At 39.9% G+C, this 17,337-nt stretch overlaps 1 protein-coding gene across 50 annotated transcripts in view; it reads left to right on the forward strand.

The window, feature by feature from the left end:
- The window catches only part of EYA4 (EYA transcriptional coactivator and phosphatase 4), a 384,171-nt gene that overhangs the window by 303,536 nt on the left and 63,298 nt on the right, over positions 1–17,337 (forward strand). For all 50 annotated transcript variants that reach the window (XR_014065663.1, XM_081530639.1, XM_081530645.1 and 47 more), the window contains one exon: positions 371–454. Coding sequence is in view for 49 of the 50 variants with exons in the window: in XM_081530639.1 (XP_081386765.1) it covers positions 371–454 (84 nt within the window). In the remaining variant the exon portion in view is untranslated. The remainder of the gene's footprint in view (positions 1–370; positions 455–17,337) is intronic.

Here is a 17,337-nt window from a genome sequence, read left to right on the forward strand (position 1 = left end):
CCCAGAGTTTGCTCAAACTCATGTGCATTGAGACAGTGATACCAACCAACCATCTCATCCTCTGTTGGCCCCTTCTCCTCCTGCCCTCAGTCTGTCCCAGCATCAAGATCTTTTCCAATGAGTTGGCTCTTTACATCATGTGGCCAAAGTGTTGGAGCTTCAGCTTCAACGTCAGTCCTTCCAATGAATGTTCAAGGTTGATTTCCTTTAGGATTGACTGATTTGATCTCCTTGCTGTCCAAGGGACTCAGTTTTCTATACAGTGATGTGAAGATTATATCCAACAACAAAGCAAGATGCTTTCTACTTGTAAAGAGATTTCTCTTTCCTTGGAACTTGATGGTTCTCTGATATTTATCTTTTTCTCCAGCGTGTGTTTGTCTGGGACTTGGATGAAACCATCATTGTTTTCCACTCACTGCTCACAGGATCTTATGCCCAGAAGTATGGCAAGGTAAGGATTCAAGAAATTTTATTCGAAGACACCTTGTTAGAATTTTATTTTGAATAAATTTAAAAGGCATTTAAAAATGCATCGAAGTGTTTTTATTGCCAACTATCAAATCTGTTCTTAATTATTTCTGGTAGCTCATTGTGATTCAGCGTGAACTGAAATATTTTATAAAATATAATTTAAAATTGTATTCTTTTTTCTTTCTTCATTATAACTTCGAGTTTTCCACATGAGAAACCAAGCTTCTTACTCTGACATAGTTATTTTAGACAATGTTTTCATAAATTGAAATGGACTTTAAACATTATGAAATGTATATTATCTTCTAATATGGGAACTTTAAGAAATTGTTTGAATTAAGTTGTTGCACCAAATGTTTTTATGAAATGGCATTTGAAGTAAAAAGTAATCTTTTGTCTGACAGATCCTTTGGATTTATGAATATAATTATTTTTTGGTTACTTTGAGGAAGCATATTGTAGTGACTGAGGGTAGTATGCCTTCACACACAAATATTGAGACAGATGGTCTCATTAATTTCCTTTGTCTCTTGCCATTATTTTTACAGTTCACTTGCTTCTTGTACCAGTGTTGTTTTATAGGCACGTGAGGTTGTTTCAAAGACTGATGCACCTGCAACAGACTTTTCGGCTGGAAACACCATTTGAGTCTTTGATTCTGTAGGACTCATAGTCTAACGAGAGTCAGTTCACAGCATGGCCTACCTTTGATCACTGTAGTCAAAGTTGTATCTGACTGGTCCCTTTTCATATGATGGAGAAATATCCCCTTAACATCTTTAGAGTGTCACACTATTTTATAGGGTCTCATGTCGCCTCAACATGCAGTTTTTAACAGCTTTGTTAAGCTTTGTCTTGTTGTTGTTGTTCAGTCACTCAGTCATGTTCAACTCTTTGTGACCCAATGGACTGCCTTATGCCAGGCTTCCCTGTCCATCACCATCTCCTGGAGCTTGCTCAAACTCATGTCCATTGAGTCTGTAATGCCAACTTCTAGTGATGTCTTCTAGTGATAAATTAATTTCACTAAAGCGTTACCTCCTAAATTGCACTCTTAGTGAATCTGCAGTGAATTATAGTATAGGTAACGAAAGTTGCCCCCACAGTCAATCTCTCCGGTCAGGAAGCTTCCATAAGCCTCTTATCCTTATCCATCACAGGGTAGACAGAATGAAAACCACAATCACAGAAAACTAATCAAACATCACATGGACCACAGCCTTGTCTAACTCAATGAAACTATGAGCCATGCTGTGTAGGGCCACCCAAGACGGACAGGTCATGGTGGAGAGTTCTGACAAAATGTGGTCCACTGGAGAAGGGAATGGCAAACCACTTCAGTATTCTTGCATTGAGAACCCCATGAACAGTATGAAAAAGCATAAAGATATGACACTGAAAGATGAACTCCCCAGGTTGGTAGGTGCCCAATATGCTACTGGATAAGAGTGAAGAAATAATTCCAGAAAGAATGAAGAGATGGAGCCAAAGTGAAAACAGTGCCCAGCTGTGGATGTGACTGGCGATGGAAGTAAAATCTGATGCTGTAAAGAGTAATATTGCATAGAAACCAGGAATTTTAGGTCCATGAATCAAGGTAAATTAGAAGTGCTCAAACAGGAGATGGCAAGAGTGAACATCAACATTTTAGGAATCAGTGAACTAAAATGTACTGGAATGGACGAATTTAATTCAGATGACCATTATATCTACTACAGTGGGCAAGAATCTCTTAGAAGAAATGGAGTAGCCCTCATAGTCAACAAAAGAGTCTGAAATGCAGTTCTTGGGTGCAATCTCAAAAATGACAGAATGGGCTCTGTTCGTTTCCAAGGCAAACCATTCAATATCACAGTAATCCAAGTCTATGCCCCAAGCAGTAAGGCTGAAAGATGAAGTTGAAAGGTTCTATGAAAACATGCAAGACCTTCTAGAACTAACACCCAAAAAAATGTCCTTTTCATCATAGGGACTGGAATGCAAAGGTAGGAAGTCAAGAAGTACCTGGAGTAGCAGGAAAATTTGGCCTTGGAGTACAAAATGAAGCAGCACAAAGGCTAACAGAGTTTTGTCAAGACAATACACTGTCATAGCAAGCACCCTCTTCCAACAACACAAGAGAAGACTCTGCATATGGACATTGGCAGATGGTCAGTACTGAAATCAGATTGATTATATTTTTGTAGCCAAAGCTGGAGAAACTCTATACACTCAGCAAAAAACAAGACTAGGAGCTGACTGTGGCTCAGATCATGAACTCCTTATTGCAAAATTCAGAGCTTAAAGTGAAGAAAAGAGAGAAAACCACTAGACCATTCAGGTATGACCTAAATCAAATCGCTTATAATTATACAGTGGAAGTGACAAATAGATTCAAGGGATTAGATCTGATAGAGTGCCTGAAGAACTATGGATAGAGGTTCATGACATTGTACAGGAGGCATTGATCAAGACTGTCCCCAAGAAAAAGAAATGCAAAAGGCAAAATGGTTGTCTGAGGAGGCCTTACAAAGAGCTGTGAAAAGAAGAGAAGCAAAAGGCAAAGGAGAAAAGGAAAGATATACCTATTTGAATGCAGAGTTCCGAAGAATAGCAAGGAGAGATAAGAAAGCCTTCGTCAGTGATCAATGCAAAGAAATAGAGGAAAACAATAGACTGGGAAAGACTAGAGGTCTCGTCAAGAAAATTAAGGATACCAACAGAGCATTTCATGCAGAGATGGCCACAATAAAAGACTGAAATGATATGGACCTGACAGAAGCAGATTAAGAAGAGGTGGCAAGAATACACAGAAGAACTCTACAAAAAAAGATCTTCATGACCCAGATAACCACAATGGTGTGATCACTCACCTAGAGCCAGGCATCTTGGAATGTGAAGTCAAGTGGGCCTTAGGAAGCATCACTACGAATAAAGCTAGGGGAGGGGATGGAATTCCAGTTGAGTTGTTTCAAATTCTAAAAGATGATGCTGTGAAAGTGCTACACGCAGTATGCCAGCAAATTTGGAAAACTCAGCAGTGTCCACAGGACTGGAAATGGTCAGTTTTCATTCCAATCCCAAAGAAGGGCAATGCCAAAGAATGTTCAAACTACTGCACAATTGTACTCATCTCACAAGCTAGCAAAGATGCTCAAAATTCTCCAAGCCAGGCTTCAACAGTACGTGAACTATGAACTTCCAGATGTTCAAGCTGGTTTTAGAAAAGACAGAGGAACCAGAGATCAAATTGCCAGCATCCATTGGTTCATAGAAAAAGCGAGAGAATTCCAGAAAAACATCTTCTGCTTTGTTGATTACACCAAAGCCTTTGACTGTGTAGATCACAACAAACTATGGAAAATTCTTCAAGAGATGGGAATACCAAACCACCTGACCTGCCTCCTGAGAAATCTGTATGTAGGTCAAGAAGCAACAGTTAGAACTGGACATGGAACAATAGACTGGTTCGAAATCGGGAAAGGAGTATGTCAAGACTGTATATTGTCACCCTGCTTATTTAACTGATATGCAGAGTACATCATGTGAAATGCCAGGCCAGATGAAGTGCAAACTGAAATCAAGATTGCCGGGAGAAATATCAATAACCTCAGATATGAGGATGACACCATCTTTATGGCAGAAAGTGAAGAAGAACTAAAGAGCCTCTTGATGAAAGTGAAAGAGGAGAGTAGAAAAGCTGACTTAAAACTCAACATTCAAAAAATGAAAATCATGGTATCTGGTCCCATCACTTCATGGCAAATAGATGGGCAAACAATGGAAACAGTGAGAGATTTTATTTTTGGGGGGCTCTAAAATCACTTCAGATGGTGACTGCAGCTATGAAATTAAAAGACACTTGCTCTTGGGAAGAAAAGCTATGACCAACCTAAACAGCATATTAAAAAGCAGAGACATTACTTTGCCAACAAAGATCTGTCTAGTCAAAGCTATGATTTTTCCAGTAGTCATGTATGGATGTGAGAGTTGGACCATAAAGAAAGCTGAGCACCGAAGAATTGATGCTTTTGAACTGTGGTGTTGAAGAAGACTCTTGAGAGTCCCTTGGACTTCAAGGAGATCCAACCAGTCCATCCTAAAGGAAATCAGTCCTGAATATTCATTGGAAGGACTGATGCTAAAGGTGAAACTCCAATACTTGGCCACCTGATGTGAAGAACTGACTCATTTGAAAAGACCCTGATGCTGGGAATGATTGAAGGCGGGAGGAGAAGGGGACAACAGAGGATAAGATGGTTGGATGACATCACCGACTCAATGGACATGAGTTTGAGTAAACTCCAGGAGTTGGTGATGGACAGAGAGGCCTGGCGTGCTGCGGTCCGTGGGGTCGCAAAGAGTCGGACATGACTGAGCGAATGAACTGAACTGAACTGAACTGAAACAGTTGAAAGGTAACAATTTTGTATAATGACCTTTTCAAAAAGGGAGTCTTGCACAGACTTATGGTTGAGAACAAATGAACTTATGGTTGACGGCGGTGGGAATGGATCGGGGGAAAGGATAGTTAGGTAGTTGAAGATGGCCATGTACATACTGCTCTATTAAAATGGATAACCTAGAAAGACCTACTGTTTATGTGGCAGCCAGGATGGGAGGGGAGTTTGGGGGGAAATGGATACATGTATATGTATGGCTGAGTCCCCTTTACTTGAAATTATCACAGCATTGTTTGTTAAATGGCTATACCCCAATATAATAAAATGTTAAAAAAAAAGTAACAGACTCTATATGCAAAACAAAAAAGCAAAAGGAGTCTTAGCCCCTTTATCACAGTCATTATCATCTTAATTCAGTGGTCTCCAGGATGGATGCTTATGTGTCACATACACGCAAGGTGTTTCATTGAGATAAAGAGAAAATATATTGACATGTGTGTATGTATACACACATTTATGCCCTGCAATTTCTACTGTTATCTGTTTCACAATGCAGGTACATTATAAATACATGTAAATGATTACAACTTTAAAAATGTGTATGTGATTTATAAATAAATTAACTATATATGAATTTGGGGTACACACTCAGATTCTATTACTGATAGAACATATAGTGTAAAAAGTTTCCAGACAGCAATTGAAAGCATTTTCTTCTGCAATAATTTTAGCTTGTGTGGAATATGCAGTAAATCCTGTTGAATTGATTGCAGTATTTTTATGCTAAGTTTCATATTAGATAAATGTTTACAACTAACAGTCTAACTTGAACACGCAAATTCAAATCAAGTTCCCTTCAAAATAGTCACCATTAGAGGCTGTACCTAAATATCTGTGTTGCTTCCATTGTGCCAAATCAGTGGTGGGACTCGTCTTTTGGAATTACTTTTAGATTTTTAAAATATTTCCTGATTTCAAACCTTTATCCTTTTGTGGTAACCATGATCTTTAGAAATAGAAGAATAATTTGAACCCAAGGCAATAAATAAAGAACACAGTTAAAATGTCTCTCTCTATATATGTATTTTTTTTTTATTTTGTCAAAAATATTTTAAAGTTTCTACCATGCCAGAACTGAGCACAACTTCCATTTGGGATAAGAAGGAGCTCCAATAAAGTAGCAAAAAAAGAGCATCATTAAAAAAAAAAAAGAACATCAAATAATGAGGCTGCTTTTCCTGCATGGCTCAGAGACTGGCTCTAAGAGCTGCTCCAAAAGCAGCCTTCTCCTGCTTCCCTCAGCAGTGACGTGTCACTGAAATAACCATCACTGCCCGGGGTAGCCCCCTGGTCATGCAGCATTCATTTCACAAACAAATTCCATTATTTTAAAGTATTATCCATACGCTTTGTTCATATAGAAAACAGAGACATTCTCTCTGCCTACAGAGGCTTAAAACAGCAGAGGTTGTAGAGTGGGCAGGGCAAAGTGACGGAAAGAAGGGCACTACTGTTTATTTAATACCCATGATGTGCCAGGAGTTAAGCGTCACAAACATTTTAAGGGGTAGGTTGTTCTCCCCAGTCGGTACATGAGGAGATATGCTCAGAGAGGGAATAAAATGTGTGCAAAGTCACAGAGCTAGACAATGGCAGAGATGAGTCCTGGGGCCCTGGACTGTTTGGCCCCAAACCCCATGCTGTTTCTGCTAATAGAATATCACATGGCATAGACAAGTAAGCTACCATGAACACAATATATATAAGTGACATTTCCTGAAAGAAGGATGGACAATTAAGTATGTGTAGGCAGTTGTGTGAGTTCTTCTTTAAGTTGGAATAATTCTAAATATCTTCTCTCAGATCACTGGGATCGTTTTCCATCAAAAGGAAAAACTTAAGAAATATTCAGTGAAATAGAACATCCAGACATACATCTGTACAGTGGTACAGAACAGCAAAAGGATCGGAGGCATGTTGGAAAGGTGTGGGAAGATAAGCCTACATTTCTACCTGCCACATGGTAGCACCTGTGTTTGGTATTTCACAAGCAGTAGGGTTTGGGGCTAATGACAAGAGCCTTTGAGTCAGACAAACCTAACTTTGACAGCCCAGTGCTGATGCTTACAGCTTTCTGATCTTGGAAACCTTAATTCTTCATTCTCAACTTCTGTAAAATGGGAATAATACTGTCTTATAGTGAATGAGAAAGAGAGAACATGTTAACAGCTTAGCAGAACATTTGGTGTGAATTGATGCTCAAAAAATTGTAACTGTGATTAGTCATTTTCACAAATGTTATCCAACTTAATGCTCATAACCCACTCTGCTGTAATTTATTGTGACCCAGGCTCTGTGGATGAGGAAACTGGGTTTTTACGGTTTGAGAAAATCAACCAAGGTCACAAAATGTTAAATGGTGGTACAAAGGTACAAATATTGGAAACCAGGTCATTCTCATAACACAGCTTTGTCCTTAATACTGTTCTTTGCTACAGGAAGGGGACCCGCTGGAGCTAACCATGTTGAATAATGGTTTACTCAGGGAAATTTGAAAAAATTAGAGTGAAAATTTTAGGCTCAGTATTTTCTAATCAGAATGAAAGTACCTGTATTGAGTTCCATGAAAAACAACTTAGATGACTTTGTTTATTAAATTATTGCTTATTTGTTTTTAAAAGTAATTTGGTCATTGACATTTTTCCTTTTTTTTAATTTTTTTTTTTTTTTACGGTAGGTCCTTGTTGGTTATCTATTTTAAATATAGCAGTGTGTACATGTCAATCCCAAATTCCCAGTCTACCCCCCCCACCCTTCCCCCCCTGGGGGGAGGAACCATAAGTTGGTTCTCTAAGTCTGTGAATCTATTTCTGTTTTGTAAATAAGTTCATTTGTATCATTTCTTTTTAGATTCCATACAGAATTGATATCATATCATAATCATTGACATTTTTCTTAACATCAGTAAGGAAATTGGTGTTATATCCTAGCTAGTAAGACATGAATATCTTGGCATATTAATAAGTGGCTTAATAAGGAATGTTGTTTTATCAGACCCGTCTTCTGAACCTGGGGACCACATACAGCTCAGGAGACATTTGAAGGGGACAGAGAGGACATTGGATTGTCTCAGCTCTACCACACACTAGAGCTCCAAGAACAACTGTGTTCATCTAACAAATAGTTACTTATCAACAAATATTTACTCAACAGAGGCACACATGCTTCCTGCTCTCATGGAGCTTACAAGCAAGTGAAATTATTTCAGATTGTGGTAGCTGCTTTGAAGACAATAAAAACTAGGTCAGATAGAAACTGATGGGGGAAGGGAGGTGATTGGGGAGGTGACATTGATACTGAGACCTGAATTACAAGAAGGCGCTGAGTACAGATTAGGGGGAATGGGGAGGAGCATGGAGGGGCGCATTCCAGGCAGAGGACACAGAAGGGCCCTGAGGCGGGAACAATCTTCCAGTGTTCCAGGAATATAAAGGAGCAGTGTGACTGGAAGGGTTTAAACAAAGGAGAGAAACACAAGATAAAAGCAGTGAGGCAGGCAGAGGGGCCGAAGCAGTTCCTCAGTAAGGCGTATGGGATTTATTTAGGTGCAGTGGAAGCTGTTGTAGAGTTTTAGATTGACTTGAGACCTGGTGGTTTGTTTAAGATCGGCTGCTGTGTGGAGAAAAGAGTTCAGAGGAACCCAGGTGGACCCAGGAGACCATTTTGAAGGCTGCTGACTGGAACAAAAGGAGTGTGAGCCATAGTGAGCCTCAGAGTTTGTAAAACAGAAATGGCTGGTCCCACCATCAGAGTGTCTGATCCTGTAGGTCTGAGGGGTAGGAGCCTGAGACTTTTTTTCTTTGGAATGAATTTCAATAAGGTTGCTGAAGGTCTTATTAAATGCTTTACTATCTCCTTGGCTTTCACCGCCCCCCCCGCCACCTGCCACCCTATGTGATGGATGCCATGTCACCCAGCTCACAAGTGGTTTGGCCAACCAGCACCCACAATTCTTCCACCTGCTCTTAATCTCTACACTCTTTTGGTCTATTGTCTTTCCCCACCACCTATAAAAATAAAACCCATGGAACATAATAATTTAGGAATGCCATTTTTATTCATAAATTTCTCTGTATAACTAACTTTTATGTTTTAATTAAAAAAAAAAACTTTAGAAGAATCCTGCTTCAGTTTATAAATAAATAATATTATGAATTTTCCAAGGATCTCCCTAAGATGCAACAATTTTGGACTCTGTTCAGTTGTCAACGCAACATGCTCTTTTCCCAAGCAGAACTGTTCCTGGGTATTTACTGTGATGGCAAATGAAGGATGTTGGTATGTGAGTTCTGCTGCCTGTGGAACTGACTGAGCACCAGTTGGCATGAATACCTTTCAGCACCACACAGCTCTCAAATAAGAGTTTGTAAATTTGGCAGGACACAGACCAGGAATCATCCCTCATCTGCTAGAGTTTATGAAGATTATTCCTGTTCCCTGATTAATTACCTATAGTATTTTACCTGAGAAGCTGCAGTAATTCCTCTTGGTTAGAGGGAGGTGTGAAGGAAGCTAAATAAATTGTGCTTCAGGGATTTGATTTATTTCAGAGCATTAATATGTCATGTGCTATGAGGCTGTGATGCTCTGTAAAGTTATTCCACAGGAAGGATGTAAAGCCCATAGCCCAAGTCAGGGGAAAGACTGAAAGAAAAGTGAACAGTTGTATTGTGAAACTGAAATTCAAGCTCCCAATACTACCTGCCCATTTTGGACAACCTCTTACATAAGAGCAGCACTGGAGAAATGATATGCTCATCAGGATAAATCCACTGGATACTTTTATGTGAAACAGTCCACACACACTTACCTCGAAAGGCTCCCAAAATAGCGTGAACTATATTTTAAATGATGAGATTGTCACGAAGATAAGTGGGACTTCCCTGGTGGCTCAGTGGTAAAGAATCTGCATGCCAGTGCAGGAGACATGGATTTGATCCCTGGGTTGGGAAGATCCCTTGGAGGAGAAATTGGAAATCCACTCCAGTATTCCTGCCTGGAGAATCCTATGAACAGAGGACCCTGGAGGGCTATAGTCCATGGGGTTGCAAAGAGTCAGACACAACTGAAGCAAATTAGTGAACACACATGCACTGTATTTATCAATACCAGAAATTTGTAATCTGTTTATAAGATGAGTTGCCTGTCAGTACCTATGTCAGTATGTAAGACATGGTACAAAACACTGGAGATATGATAGAGATTACTAACAGTAGACATCAAAAATAAAAAGATAATGTGAAAAAGAATAACACATTTATTTACAGGCACAATGATTCATGCATTAATAACAGAGCAGCAATGTGATTGCTTTAGCTTATATGCTAATGAATGAACCATTATAAAATTTTTATGGCACACAGTATTACAGTCATATTCATAATACAGTATTGAAGGCATTGTTACATTAGAAAAGAAAATAACACTTACCTGTGATGATAAGCTGATATGAAATTTTTCCAGTTACTTGAGAGAGGGCTGTACTGTACAGTCATGTAATTCTTTCAAAGAAAAGTTATAAAACAGTAGGAAAACTAACGCATTGTTAATTTTATATATCTCTCGCCTTATGCACATGTAAGGATACACTGTAGACATCAATACAAGTCTTTGTACACGATGTTCTGCACGACGGATACTTAAGCAGTGATGACTATGAGACAAAAACGTGTCATACAGTCCTTGATGTACATTTATTAGGTTTACACTGAAGACACTAAACACACGCACACAACAGATAAGCTTATTAACTGTCATGATGATTACTATTCGTAAGGTCTTTTCCTTCATCATCTTCACAGTGGGTAGGCTAGAGAGGAGGGGGAAGAGGAGGGATTGGTCTTGAGGTCTCACCAGGTGGTAGAGGTGGAAGAATAGGGGGAGGTAGAAGGGGAGGCGGCACAGTAGGCATACGCAGTGTAACTTTACAGAAATAATCACAATTTCTGTCTGCCTCTGGCTTTTTCATTTCTCTATGAATGTTTCTATATGGTCCAATCCTTCCACTCTTTGCTTTAGTTTCAGTTCCCGTATCATAAAAGGGTCCGTGTCATAAAAGAAATCAAAAGCCGTTTTGAACAACAGAATGCTTCTGCCAGATTATCTAACATCAGCTTGTTTTCTTTTATTAATTTTTTAATTTAAATATTTTTACGATTTTTACAATGTTATGTTGGTTTCTGCCATACAACAACTCAAATCAGCCATAATTACGCATACACCCCTTCCCTCCCTAGTCTCCCTCCTCTCCCCTCATCCCACCCCTCCAGGTCATCACAGAGCAGCAGGCTGGACTCCCTGTGCTACACGGCAACTTCTCCCCAGCTATCCATCTTACACCTGAGAGTGTAGATATGTTGATGCTACTTTCTCCATTCATCCCAGTCTCTCCCTCCCCTGCTATGTCCACAAGTCCATTCTCTACTGCTGTGTCTCCGTTCCTTCCTTGCAAATAAGTTCATCAATATCATTTTTCTAGATTCCGTGTTGTTGTCCAGTTGTTAAGTTGTGTCTAACTCTCTGTGACCCCATGGGCTGCGGCACACCAGGATTCCCTGTCCTTCACTATCTGCCACAGTTGGCTCAGATTCATGTCTGTTGAGTCAGTGATGCTATCTGGCCATCATCCGCTGCTGCCCTCTTCTCCTTTTGCTTTCAGTCTTTCCCAGCATAGGGTGTTTTTCAATGAGTCAGCTCTTCGCATCAGGTGGCCAAAGTATTGGAGCTTCAGCTTCAGCATCAGTCCTTCCAATGAATAGTCAGGGTTGATTTCCTTCAGGATTGACTGGTTTGATCCCCTTGCTGTCCAAGGGACTCTAAAGAGTCTTCTCCAACCCCACAGTTCAAAAGCATCAGTTCTTCAGCGCTCAGCCTTCTTTGTATTTGTTTTTCTCTTTCTTACTTACTTCACTCAGTATAACAGACTCTAGGTTCATCTACCTCACTGAAACTGACTCAGATTCATTCCTTCTTATGACTGAGTGATATTCCATTGTATATATGTACCATATCTTCTTTATCCATTCAGCTTTTGATGGACATCTAGGTTGCTTCCATGTCCTAGCTATTGTAAGCAGTTCTGCTATGAACATTGGGGTACATGTGTCTTTTTCAATTATGATTTTCTCAGGGTATATGCCCAGTAGTGGGGTTGCTGGGTCATATGATAGATTTATTCCTAGTTTTTTAAGAATCTCCATACTATTCTCCATAATGACTGTGTCATTTTACATTCCTGCTAACAGTGTAGCAGGGTTCACTTTTCTCCACATCCCCTCTAGCATTTATTATTTGTAGATTTTTAAATTATGGCCATTCTGACTGGTATGAGGTGATACCTCATTGTAGTTTTGGCTTGCATGTCTCTTAGTGATGTTGAGCCTATTTTCTTGTGTTTATAGGCCATCTGTATGTCCTCTTTGGAGAAATGTCTGTTTAGATCTTCTGTCTTTTTTTTTTTTTTTTGATTGGATTGTTTGTTTTCCTAATTTTGAGTTGTGTGAGCCGTTTATATATTCTGGAGATAAATCCTTTGTCAGTTGTTTAATTTGCAATTATTTTCTCCCATTCTGAGGGTTGTCTTTTAATCTTGTTTATTGTTTCCTTTGCTGTGCAAAATCTTTTTAAGTTTAATCAATCCCATTTGTTTATTTTTCTTTTTGTTTCCATTACTGGAGGTGGATCACAGAGCGTCTTTCTGTGATGTGTATCAAAGAGTATACAACTTGTTTTCTGATACTGCTTCTTCTTCCTCACCGTCTAGCATTGGTTCAGAAGCACTCACCTCCATCAAATTGTCCCCTGTTAATTCCTCTGGTGTGGTATTTATTAGCACTTGAATTTCTCTATGATCTATATCTTGAAACCTTTTGTCCCCACCTTTCTTTGCTGTATCCACCATCTCTTTCGTGGTTTTCTTGATTGGCTCTTTTGTAAATCCTGTGACATCACGCACAAAATCTGGACACAAGTTTCCCCAGTAGGAGTTTATTGTTACTGGCTTGATGGCTTTCAGGGCTTTTTCTGTACCAGTGATGGCATTTTCGATGACATAATCCTTCAAGATGTTCATGATATTCTCTGTTGAGGTTCTCTTCCACAGCACTGACAATCCTTCCCATAGAGTACCCTGTATAATGAGCCTTCAAGGGCCCCCTGACCCCCTGTTCTAGACACTGAATTAGAGCTGTTGTGTTTAGGAGAAAGTAGAACACTTTACAGTGCCCTTGGTGTTGAACTCAGGGGGTCTGGGTAGCTAGGGGTTGTCAGATATCGAAAGAACTTTAAAAGGCAGTCCCTTCCTAAGAAGTTACTTTCTGACTTCAGGGACAGAGCAGCAATAGAACCAATCCAGCAAAAGTGTTCTCACTGTCAGGCCTTCTTGTTGTACAGTCAGAAGACTGGCAGCTGGTGTTTATCCTTTCCCTTGAAGGCTTGGGGTTAACAGCTTTATATGTAAGGGTGATCCTGATCATAAATCCAGCTGCATTTGCACAAAACAGTGGTATTAGACTGTCCCTTCCTGCCTTAAATCCTGGTCCTTGCTTCTCCTCCTTATTACCAAGTGTCCTTGGTGGCATCTTTTTTTCCAGAATCGGACACTTTCATCTACAGTAGAAATCTGTTCAGCAGATATTCTCTCTCTCTGTGATTTTCTTAATGGTGTCTGGGAATTCATCTCCTGCCTCGTGGTGGATGAAGCTTCTTCTCCTGCTATCATGACATTTTTAAAGCCAAGCCTCTTTCTAAAATTGTCACACCATCTTTGCTGGCATTAGTTTCTCCAGCTTTAGCTCCTTCACCTTCCTTTTGGTTTGAAAATGAAAGGATTAGTTGCAAGAATACTGGAGTGGGTTGCCATTCCCTTCTGGGAGTCTTCCCAACTCAGGGATCAAACCCAGGTCTCCTGCATTGGAGACAGATTCTTAAGTTGCCGAATAATTACTTCACCTTTTCTCAAATCATTCTAGTGTCTACAGGTATGCCTTTCTTAAAGCAATCCTGCACCCATGTCACAGCTGGATTTTCCTTGTGAGATAGACAGGTATTTCTGAAAAAGAACAAGGGTTTTGAGCCTGCTGGTGCAGCTGCAACCATGGCTTCACACATTTCCTTTTTTTTTTTTTTTTTGCTGGATATATTTATCTTGAGATGGAGGGCAGGCACAGCTGCAGACTTCAAGCTATGGTACATATCAAGTAATTCAGGTTTTTTTGTTGTTCATGTCATAACTTTGCTTCTTGAGTGCACTTCTAGCATCACTAGGGGCACTGTGTATGGGTCCCCTGGAGTTATTTAAGGTTTATGGTATTGCAATAAGCACAACAGAAAATATACAAGAACTGCAAGAGATCACTTTTTTACTGTAGTATCCGATTTACTGGAGAAATGAACTGCTCACAAGGAGATGATTAGCATCACTCAGCATTTCAGGCAGATACTTGCAACACTTGAGCTCACTGGAATAGTAACAGGGGAGAGCTACAAAATTCTTACAGCAGCACAATGTGGACTATAGTTAATTTATTTCAGTTACAGTTTAATACTGCATTTTTATATTTGTATACATTACTCTTGACTGTGAATGGTGTCATGAATGGTCTGTGCATAAGTTTTGATAAATTTTAACTTGTCTTAATAGATTTGTGTGTATTTTATGGTATTAGATGGTAAAATAGACTAGTATCTATTTATACTTGATGCATTCGTGGTATACCTAACTTCAGAATATTGTTTTTCCATATTTCTAGGCTATGTGTTTGGCCTGCAAGTTTTTTCAAATTATCGCAAATCTCAAAAAAACTTCCAGATATTCATTGAACAAAACTCCACATATAAATGGACCTACAATGGTTCAAACCTTTGTTGCTAAGGGGTCAACTGTACATACATATGTAAAAGTAAAGCTAAATCAAAAACAGTGACATTTCTCAAATCCTCAGAGGGAGTTTGAGAGATGGCAAAACTTGAAACTAATACATGAGAAAGATAAGTGGTAATTCGTTTCTTAAAAAACACAACTTCTGGAGGCACCTTTTACAACCTTCCCTAAAGTTTCAGTCGCAGTTTATGATCTTGGCTAATGAACATTCAGCCTCATATTTTGGGGAGTTGGAGGGGCAGATGAGATTATTAAATTGACATAACTCATCATCAACTCTCCTTTCTCTAAATTCATGTCTCACTTATCTTTACTACAATCTTTCACTAAGGTACTCACCCACCTTTCTTCAAGTCCTGAGGCTTGCCATCATCTGCCATCTCCATCAATTTTCTCTCGGTCCTGTGCTTGGGTCATACTCCCATGGTCTTTCTTACCATTGTCTTAACTTTTCCCTTTCCAGGTGCTGTGCTATAAATTATGTGTTTTATAAACATAATACTATGCTACTTTTAAATTTTAAAGTATTTGTGACATATTATTGGCTGGAAGCAAGTTCCATCAATCCAAAGTCTCTGTAATAGCCATGGTATGTAGTATAGCAGTTCTAGTTGTAGCATATTAGTACTGCTGTAACTCCCCTTGAAGTATATTTAATGTTATTAGTTTAATAAATATGGGTTAGCTTTATTCATTGGATTCTCTTCTGATCTAAACAATAGAAGGTAGTAGTAGATAAGCTGTGTAATATTACCTTCATAGTTTCTGATTACTTAATATTGACTACTGTCTAATTACAAATACGATGCTTACATCAAACACTTGGATGTTGAACAAATCGTTTTAACACAGAGGAAAAGTTTGCTAGCTTTTCATGTTTACCTGCTCTCTAGCAAGTAGTTGGATACATGACTAAGAAAAGGGGCAGCACAAGTCACTTGGTCCCTAAGTCCACAGAAGATCTTTATGGAGATGAAACTGGGACAGTGCATTCTTACTCATAACTTTAAGCTATTTCTAGGGAAGCTTAATTCCCAAGAAATTATACAGAATAATTCTACTCAGTCATCAAACTGGCTCACATCCTAAGAGTCATTTGGGAGCATCTCAGAGGTTTAACTCCTGGGAAACCAGAAGGCCGTGCTAGCTCCGGTCTTCCCTAACAGTCCCAGATCTTCAGGAGAGCTCTTAGATCAGTGCTTTTTAAATATTAACATGTGTATGAATCACCAGGTGATCTTGTTAAACTATAGATTCTGCTTCAGTAGATCTCTGGGGTAGTTCTATGATTCTGCCTTTCTAAGAAGGGCACAGCTGATGCCAGTGCCACTGGTCTGTGAGCCACACTTTGAGTATCAAGGTCTTACTCTGCTGATTCTCAGTCTTGTGTACATTGGAATCACTGGAGAGCTCTGAAATTGCTGGTGCATGAGTCCCACCTTAAAGAATATCTGATTGAACTGGTACAAGGCAGTGGCCTGGGAAGCAGGATTGTTCAAAGTTCCTCAGGTGTTTCTCATGTGTGGTCAAGTTGGAGAGCCTGTGCCTTAGACGTGATCATCCCAGCCCTGGGTGTGATTCTCACCCCTCTTTTGCATAAAGTCTCATCATCTTTATCCCTCTTTTTCTCCATCAGACTCACCTTGCAAAAACAACAAGCAAACAAAAAAACCACACACACAATATCACCAAAAGAAACAAAAAACCTTGCCCAACACCCTACCTGTACCTCAAGCAGCTGAATGTGGCCACAAGTCTCCAGTGGGTCCAGCACTGCTGGTCTAACTCTTCCAACTTATTATTTCAAACCTTCTCTTCTCTCACCTCCTCAAAGCCCCCCGTTCCATTCTGCACAAAACTCCTCTATCACTTTAAGATAAGAAAGCAAACTGGAAGAATCACTTTATCTTTGCATGCTAACCATATTCTTTTCCTGCTCTCCGCACCCCCACCATACCCTGGGTCCAGGCCCTCTCACTTATCCAGTGAATCGCCTCCTGAAAAGACCCCTTTCATTCCTGAGTCCTAAGTGTCCCACTTTTCTGGATTATTTCCATCGCTCTTTATTAACAATTTATTTTTAACCAGAGGATTACTGCTTTACAAAGTTGTGTTGGTTTCTGCCATACAACGTAAATCAACCATAAGTGTGTGTATACCTGTATCCCCTCCCTCTCGGACCTCCCTCCCATCCCCCCTACCCCTCTAGGCCGTCTTTTATGTGCTGTAACAGTCCCATCACCAGCAAAGCCTTTTGAGCCATTTCCCAGTCACTGCCTCCTTTTTCTGCTCGTCCCTCACTTGCCAGTCCAACAACTCTCTTCAAGTCTGAGAAGTGACCTGCATGCCAGATGCAGGATTTATCTTCCTGGGATCTCTCTCACCTGCATTTGATCCTGGAAGCACTCCCTGTCTATTAAAATTCTTGGTCCACGTCATGTCCCTCACCTGGGTCACTCTGCCTCACACTCTCCCACACACACTGGCCTCAGTGTCGCCTCTCCAGATGTCCCCAACTGCCTCACCTGTGCACGGCCGAAC

Source organism: Giraffa tippelskirchi, chromosome 9, assembly GCF_054371585.1.
Source record: "Giraffa tippelskirchi isolate mGirTip1 chromosome 9, T2T-mGirTip1v1.2.pri, whole genome shotgun sequence".
In the NCBI taxonomy this organism is placed as follows: domain Eukaryota; kingdom Metazoa; phylum Chordata; class Mammalia; order Artiodactyla; family Giraffidae; genus Giraffa; species Giraffa tippelskirchi.